Source organism: Monoraphidium neglectum (assembly GCF_000611645.1).
Source record: "Monoraphidium neglectum strain SAG 48.87 unplaced genomic scaffold scaffold00798, whole genome shotgun sequence".
In the NCBI taxonomy this organism is placed as follows: domain Eukaryota; kingdom Viridiplantae; phylum Chlorophyta; class Chlorophyceae; order Sphaeropleales; family Selenastraceae; genus Monoraphidium; species Monoraphidium neglectum.
Genome location: NW_014012830.1, coordinates 13586 through 21349, shown reverse-complemented (window position 1 = coordinate 21349; position 7764 = coordinate 13586). Strand labels below are relative to the sequence as shown.

General features: G+C 65.7%; 1 protein-coding gene across 1 annotated transcript; it reads left to right on the top strand.

The window, feature by feature from the left end:
- Window positions 1–2773: 2773 nt before the first annotated feature.
- MNEG_5389 (exostosin-like glycosyltransferase) lies at window positions 2774–7066 on the top strand (the record flags this gene model as incomplete). Its single annotated transcript, XM_014046137.1, has 10 exons — window positions 2774–2798; window positions 3272–3428; window positions 3693–3952; window positions 4157–4266; window positions 4543–4646; window positions 4961–5075; window positions 5309–5526; window positions 5923–6067; window positions 6309–6704; window positions 7031–7066. 10 exons carry the CDS (start codon window positions 2774–2776, stop codon window positions 7064–7066), a joined length of 1566 nt encoding a protein of 521 aa, XP_013901591.1.
- Window positions 7067–7764: the final 698 nt, after the last annotated feature.

Genomic DNA, 7764 nt, shown 5'->3' with positions numbered 1-7764 from the left:
GCGCCCGCTTGCCCCCATGCGCGCCCGGCGCCGGCGCGCCGGCGGCCGCCGTGGCGCCCGCCCCCTCGGCGTCCCCTGCCTCTAGATCCAGGCGCCTCCTGGCAGCTGCCAGCTCCTCTGCGCGACCCTCCTCCCCCTCCGCCGTTGAGCCATTCCCAAGCTCGCAGGCGCCCAGCCGCACGCGCCGCCGCGCGGAGGGCGACACCAGCGCCGCCGCCGCCGCCGCCGCTGTGCCACCTACGGCAGCTGGCGCGCCGGCTGCCGGCGTCGTTGGCTCCCCTCCCTCTTCCGCACTCCCAGCCTCAGCCGTCCCCAACCGCCCGCCCGGGCCCGGCGCGCCGCCCTCCTGCGCACCCCACTCCAACCCCTCGGCCTCCTCACCCGCCCACCACCCCTCGGCCGCCCCCCTTGGCGGCGTGCCCAGCCCCAGCGCCTCGAGGCCCGTGGAGATCCCTCCCGCCCCCGCGTCTGCCGCTGAGCCGCCGCCGCCGCCGCCGCCGCCGCCGCCATGCTCGCCCGCAACGGCAGCGGCTCCGGCGGCCCCAAAGGGCGGCAAGAGGTCGTCTGCGTGAAGAATGCCATTTTCTTCATCGAATGCGCCAGAGGGTGCCTCAAGCAGTGGATCGAACGGAAGCTGAAGCAGCGTGCTAATGCCGAGCGCCGCGCTGCTGCCGCCGCCGGCGTCGCGGCGCTGGCGCACCGCGCGGGCAGTCATAGCGCCCGCGGCCGCCTGCACGGGGTCCAGGTGGGGGCGCGTTTGCCGGCGGTTCGCGGTTGGTGTTGGGGGTGCGCGCTGGCACGACGGCACACCAAGGTGCATCATATACATCGGTTGGCGCCAGCACGGCTGTTCTTTCGGTATCTTCACTTCGGCAACAGCCAGTACGCCGCACAACGGCAGCACATTACTGAAAACGTGGTACGAGACAAGGCTGGCCCGCCCACCTGCGCCAGGGACGGCGCCCGCCCCGCCTCCGCGCCACGGTTGCCCCCCAGCCAGCCGCAAACGCCGCCGCTGCCTCCGGCCACCAGCGCCTCTTCGAATTCTGCGACGTCCTGGGCGGCGATCAGCGCCGCAGCCTCCACATCAGAAAGGTCGACCCCCGGCGCGGGCGGCAGGGTGATGGCGTGAGGGGCCGCGGTGGTGTGGCTGGAAGGGGTTGTGGGCGATGGGGGGCCGCGAGTAGTGTGTGTGTACTGGTATGTGCGTGTGCAAGTGACCACCATCTTGCGTGTGTGCGTGCGTGCATGCGTGCGTGTGTGCGTGCCCACCATCAGTCAGCGGAACGCCGATTGGTGAAAAAAATCATAGACAAAAAAAGAAAACACAGTGCGCGATGTGCCTGCGCACGACGAGCGCGAGCCGATCCACACACACGGCACGCACCCCTCTGGCAGCGTGTGCGCGGCGACGTCCTCTGCTGCGTGGGGTCTCCCCAGTGCACGCAGCGCCGCCTGGACCCTGACAGCGTCCTTGTGGAGGAAATATACCTGTTTTGTTTTGTGAATTGATAAATTGTATCAGACATGCCATGTCTTGCAGTGGGGATCAAGGGATGATTGGGCAGGATCGTGCCGCAAGAAGCGGGGCGGTGTGCTTGGCAGCAAGTGCTGCGCACGCGCACTCGCTCCTGCCTTTGCAAAGTGCGCGTGCCCAGGGCAGGGTGCAGACGCTGGCAAATTGGGGCGAGGCGGGAGCGTCTGCGGGTAAATTAACAGGTACGGGTGGGGGCCCCTGCACTGCAGCAATCACGATCAGCCCATCTGCATGCAAAACGTGGCAGAGCCAGCCAGCAGTTCATGCAGCGGCGAGGCCTGCCGCACGCGCGCCTTCTGCTTGTATATGGACGCGAGTCCGAAGAGCAGGGGCGCCACCACCCTCAGGGGCGTCGCCTGCTGGGACCCGGCGGGGCCCGCCTGCCAGGCGCGCTGCTGCTGCTGCCAAGGGTTGGCGTGCAAGCGTTGGGGCAAGGCGAAGGCGGGCGGCGGCAAAGCCGACGGGGGAGGGGTGTGGGCTTGTGAGGGCGTGCGGCGGCACTCTTTGCAAAAAGGACGGTCCTTGGCAGCGATTGGACACGCGATAATTGCCGGGCAGCGCCAGCGCAGGCGCGCGGCATAAAGCTGCATGATTGCACGTCTGGGGCTCCCGCGGCGCGCACCGACTCGCTGCCTGCCGGTAGCAGCGCCAGCAGTGCCTCGGCTCCGCCTGCATGCGCGCACGTGGATATGTGTGCTTCAGACGGCATACACGTGGGACACCAGGGCCCAGAGGCAGTGGTGCATATGGTGCACAGCACGCCTGGCAGCGTGCTGTGCGTGCTTTCCTTGGATGTCAGCGGCATCGACCTGGGACTTCGTCAGTCCACCATGGCGGCTAAAGGCGATCCAAGCGTCCCTTAGCGGCCCGGATGTGAGTAGCTGGTGGCTCCAGAGCATGGCTTGCTGATGATCACACCGCTTCAATGACAACACGTAGGGATCGTGAAAGCCAAATTTTAGACAATTTATTAATTGATGTTGATGCCCTTCGAAACTGATTGATGACGTCCAAAGCAGACGTCGGCCAGTTTCGGTTGCGGTGTCCGCAAAGTTGGGAACCCACCAGCGGGAGGGTTGCGGCATGATGTGCAAAAACTCCGCAATTTTCTGCAATTACAGTTGAGAAAGTTGGTCATCTGCACGGTAGATCATCAATGGCAGCTATTACCAGTATTCGCACTCGATGCGTATGAATGGGTCATCAGCCACCGACATAATCAAATGATTTTACGTCATGTACAAGGACCAGGCGGGGTATGGTGAGCACAAAGCGCCGGCGCCCTTGCTAGCAACTGCGTTTGAAAACAACGCAGCGCCGACGCTTTCCGCCAATCAAGAACCACCTTCTCCCCTGCCTCGCAGCCGCTCACTTGAATAGTTTGGCTGGCTTGTCATATGGGGCATGCTGCGCCGGTGCTGCCGGCCGCAGCGAATGGCGGCGTCGGCGGTGCTCGGCGCCGTGGCGCACAGCACTGGATCCGGACCCTCGCGGCTGTCTGCGCCTGCACATTGCTTACCGCCGTAGTGCTTGCATTTGGCTGCGACGCGCCGCGGGCTCATTGGATCCGAGCGATCGCAATTGCAAGCGCGCCGGCCGCCGCTGTGCAAGGCGGCGTGAGCGGGATCGGCCGCGGCGCGGGCTTGCCAGCGCCCGCGCCCGCGCCTGGGGCCGGCCCGGCATCGGCGGCAGAGACCGCGACCGATGTCGCCGCTGCCTTATGGGCTGAAGCAGCGGCAGCCGCCAGCCCCAACCCAGGCGCCGCCAACGGCCCCACGGCTGCGGCCAGTGAGGACGGCGGCAGCGGCGGCGGGGTGGCGCACGAGCGGTGGCGCAAGCGATGCCCCGCGGGCTGCGCAGCAAATGGCAACTGCAACCACGAGGAGGGCAGGTGCGGCCGGGCCGTCTCACGGCATCTTTATCATGAACTTTGGTGCAGGTCCTTCTGCATCCGGCAACCCGCCTTGCTGGCTGCCTCAGGGCATCCATGCTGGCGTTTGGCCGGCTGCGGGCTGCAGCCGCGCCCTGCCGCACGCCGCCTCCACCCCAGTCTCCCCCCCTGGCGCAAAACCTTCTCTTGCAACCTCCCGCGGACGCCGCAAACCCCGGTTGACTAACTCGGCAGGCCCCCGCTTCGCACCCCTCCAACTGCCAGGTGCGAATGCCCCTGGGGTTACGCAGGGCCGGCCTGCACCCGGAAGCTTCTGCCCGCCTGCGCCCTCGGCCCAAACGCGATCGCGGTGCAGTGCGGCGAGCTGCTGCCGCGCGCGTGCGAGTGCCTGCGGCAGTGCCACCGGCTCTTTTGCCCCGGCGGCGAGTGCGAGGCGCACAGAGACACGCGCGCGCCCAAGTGCTTCGAGGTGGCGGCGCCGGAGGGCAGCGGCGGGCCGTTCCTCACTGATGGGGTGTTTTCAGGTGTGCACGCCAGCCGCTGCCAACAAGAGGGGAGCGATGCTCGCAGGTGCCCTGCGCGCCAGCATTTGGAGGCTGACCGGTGCCCACAATGGGGATCCTCGGGGCAGCGCCTTACATTGCCCCGCCCCTGCCTCCCCCCCCTCTCATGCCCTCGCATTCCGCCACTCATGTGCTGGTGATGACACGCGTCCATCATCGGCGCAGACGTGCCCGCAAACGACAGCCTGGCGGGCCGCCCTGTGGTCTGGTTCCGAGGGATCGGCCTGGAAGGCGGGGAGGCGCGGGAGAGGATCTCGCGGGCGGAAGCCCTGCAGGTGCGAACCCTCCGCCGGGGCCCGCTGGGCGCGCCAGCGGGGTCGCTGGGCAGACACGGGTTGATGCTGTCAGGCGGCCTCGAGGGGTCCCTTGCGACGCGGCTCTGGCCCTTTTGGGGGGGCGCGCTGGCTGCCACGCGCAGTGGTTTCAAAAAGCAATCCGTATGGATACGAGGCCGTGCGTGCTGCGCACCACGCCTTGCGCCAACCGGGGGAGGGGGTGGTTGATGACTGCTTGTCCCGCGCGCCCTCCGCACCCGCCCCCTGTCCCCGCAGCTGGAGGGCGGCGTGACGGCGCTGCCCCTGAGCGGCTGCCCCGGTGCCTGCGGCCAGCGCGGCCAGTGCGTCGCCCGCGGCGGCGAGGCCCGCTGCGCCTGCTGGTGAGTTCCCGCGCTCGCGCCTGCTATGCCGTTGGCCCCGCCCGCCCGCGCCGGAGGCATGGGAATGATAGAGATGCTGCCATGGCGCCCAAAGAGGGGCACGAGCGCGAGGGCGACAGAACGCTCCAGCCACGCAGCCTGCCGGTTGCGGGCTCCGAGTGGCCCGTGCTGATTGTGAAAGTGCTTGCTGACCACCAAGTGCTTCAACAACCCCTTGCACACGTGCACACGTGCGAACACACTCTCTTGCTCTCTCAGACAGCCACACACGCAACCACAAACACACAACCACACACGCGCACACACAACCGCAGGCGCGGGTACGACGGCCGGGAGTGCGAGTACGTTCACGAGGGCTTCTGCCTCAACGGCTGCGGCGGGCGCGGCGAATGCGTCGGCGGCTTCTGCCGCTGCCGCCCCGGCTACTGGGTGAGAAGTGAGAGTGCGGGGTGCTCGGAAGAATGCGCATCGCGGCGGGCACGGGGCCAAGGCGTAGGAAGGGATGAAAGACAGATTGAGGGGCGCCCGGCGGCAGCCGGGTGGCTTTGGACAGACAGCGGCGGCTGCCAGGGCGGTGGCGGCGCACACGCACGCATCCGTTTGACCGGCTTTGACCCGGCGCTTTCTGGATCAACCCCTCCTATGCTCGCCGCCGCCGCCAGGGTGCGGACTGCTCTCGCTCCCGCGTGTTCTCGCCAAACTTTACGCGCCCCGCGGCCGCGGGGCTCCGACTGTACGTGTACGAACTTCCCACCAACGTGGCGTTCGATTTCGAGTCTGCCGCCGCGTTTGAATTCGACGCGGGCTTCGCGTGGCACCACCCCAACTACATCGCTTACAAGCATTTCAAATCGATGTTGATGAAGGATTGGGCGGTCAGGTGTGTTGCGGTTCCAGACGCGGTGTGGCGAGCGCGGGTTATGTGCAGGCCGAGGCAGGGGTACCGCGATAGCCGCAAGTGTCTCCCCGATCGTGCAGGCTAGCGAGTCTCGAGAACACCCAAGGCCGCCGCCCGATCGCCCAAGCGGTGGCCCTTTTGCCGCCGGCCCCTCGCGCGGGCGCGCGCTGCCGCTGCAATCAATCCCTCTGCCCCCTCCTCACCCTCGCGGCGCGCCTCGCCGGCCAACTTTTCGCCGCCGCTGCACCTCTGCCGACTTTGTCCAGACCTCCTCCCTTCGAACAATCCAGCGCGCCGAGCGGCGACCCCAGTCAACAAACCATTAAACACGTGCTCAAACCTGCCCACGTCCCACTGCCTGTTTCAAAACTGTACCAGGACTGAGAACCCATTTGAGGCCAACCTGTTTTTCGTGCCTGCTGAGTCGTACTCCTACTCGTCAAACACGGGTGACGTGCTGACTCACCTGCAGCGGGTGATGTCATACGTCAGAGACGCACATCCGTGGTTCAACGTCACCGGGGTGAGCAGAGTGTGTGTTGCTTGCACGCACGTGCGCACGTGTTTATGATCGCATCAGCAGGTCTGCCTACACACATGCGAGTGTAAATGCAGCCTTGGCAGAACCATGAGATGGCCCTTTTATAAGCAGTGGAGTGTTTCTTCTCACCTTTGCCTCATCGACCCCTCCCGACCCCACCCACCCCTCCTCACCTGATCCTTTCCCTGCTCCCCAAAACCTCGAAACCCTCAAACCCCCAAAGGGCCGCGACCATGTCTTGTGGCTCCCAAATGACAAGGGCGCCTGCTTGGTCCCCCCCTCAGACCCCCTCCTCGGACCCCCCATCAAGATCACCCACTTCGGAATGCTCCCGCTAACCTCGGACGGCGCTGATTACGACCCCGGCGCCGCCGCCGCCGCGGGCCGTGGTGGCGGCGAGCTGCGCGCCGCGCAAGACGCGGAGCGGCGGGCGTGCCATAGGCCGAGCCGTGACATCGTGGCGGCGCCGTTCTTCGACCGACAAGAGGCGCTGGTCAATCGCAGCTTCCCGGCAGCTGCCGGGGCGGCGGGCGCGGCGGTGGACAAGAACGGCAGCCTGCTTTTCTTTGCCGGAGACGTGAGACAGGCCGACAGGTCGTATTCCGGAGGGGCTCGGCAGGTGGGTGTTCGTGGTGGTGAGGGTTGTGCTGTGTGAGTATGTGTGCGCGCGGCGCGAAACATGTCCCTGGCATGATCGGGAAACGGGGTGAGGTGCTGGGTGGGCCTGTTGCGTCAGACCTGGCGCTGCCCAGGGGTTGAATCAGACGCCATAAGACCGCCCAACGCTCACTCTCTCTCTCTCATATCCTTCCACCCAGGCCCCCCACACACAACTCACACGCATGTGCGTGCTCACACAAAGGGCCACACGCGCATACGCACGCACGCACGCACGCAAACACACATACTACATACACATCTACCATCATTTTCATCACAAAACAGATCGTCGACACTGCCACCAGCAACACGCCTGATTGAAACGTCCCTGCACCGCCCACCCCAACCCAACCCCCAGGAGCTGCATCGCCTCTTCGCCTCCCACCCCGACGTCCGATTAGTCACCGGCGGCATGACTTGGGACGAGTACGAGTCGGCGATGCGCGCGGCAAAGTTTTGCTTCGCGCCGTATGGTCATGGGTGGGGCATGCGCCTCAGTGAGGCTGTGGCCATGGGGTGCATCCCCGTCATTGTTCAGGTGCGCGCAAGCGCGCGTGTGTGTGCGGGTGCGTGCGTGTGTGTGTGTGTGTGTGTGTGTGTAAGATAGAGGGAGAGAGAGAGAGAGTGTGTGTGTGTGTGTACGTCTGGTTGCGCAAATGCGTGTGTACGTGCGTGTCGACGTGTATGTCGGGTTGTATTGATCTGAGGTGCTGTCTGCAGCCACTCCAAACGCACGGTAGCTGGCTGCACCTCCATGACTCGCCTCAAGCTCACTGGGGACCTTCAAGTCACGTGTTTACTGACACGAGTCCAACCTGATGACTAACCTGACTGGAATAACGACTCATGCTGGCAGGACGGGGTCCAGCAGCCCTATGAGGACCTGCTGCCCTATCATCACTTCTCAGTAAGGCTGCCAAAGGTGGGTGCTCGACTGCTGGGAGTGCATACGTTGAGGGTGCGTGGCTGTGTGGATGTGTGCGTGTGTGCCGGTGCATATGTGTGTGTGTGTGTGTGGG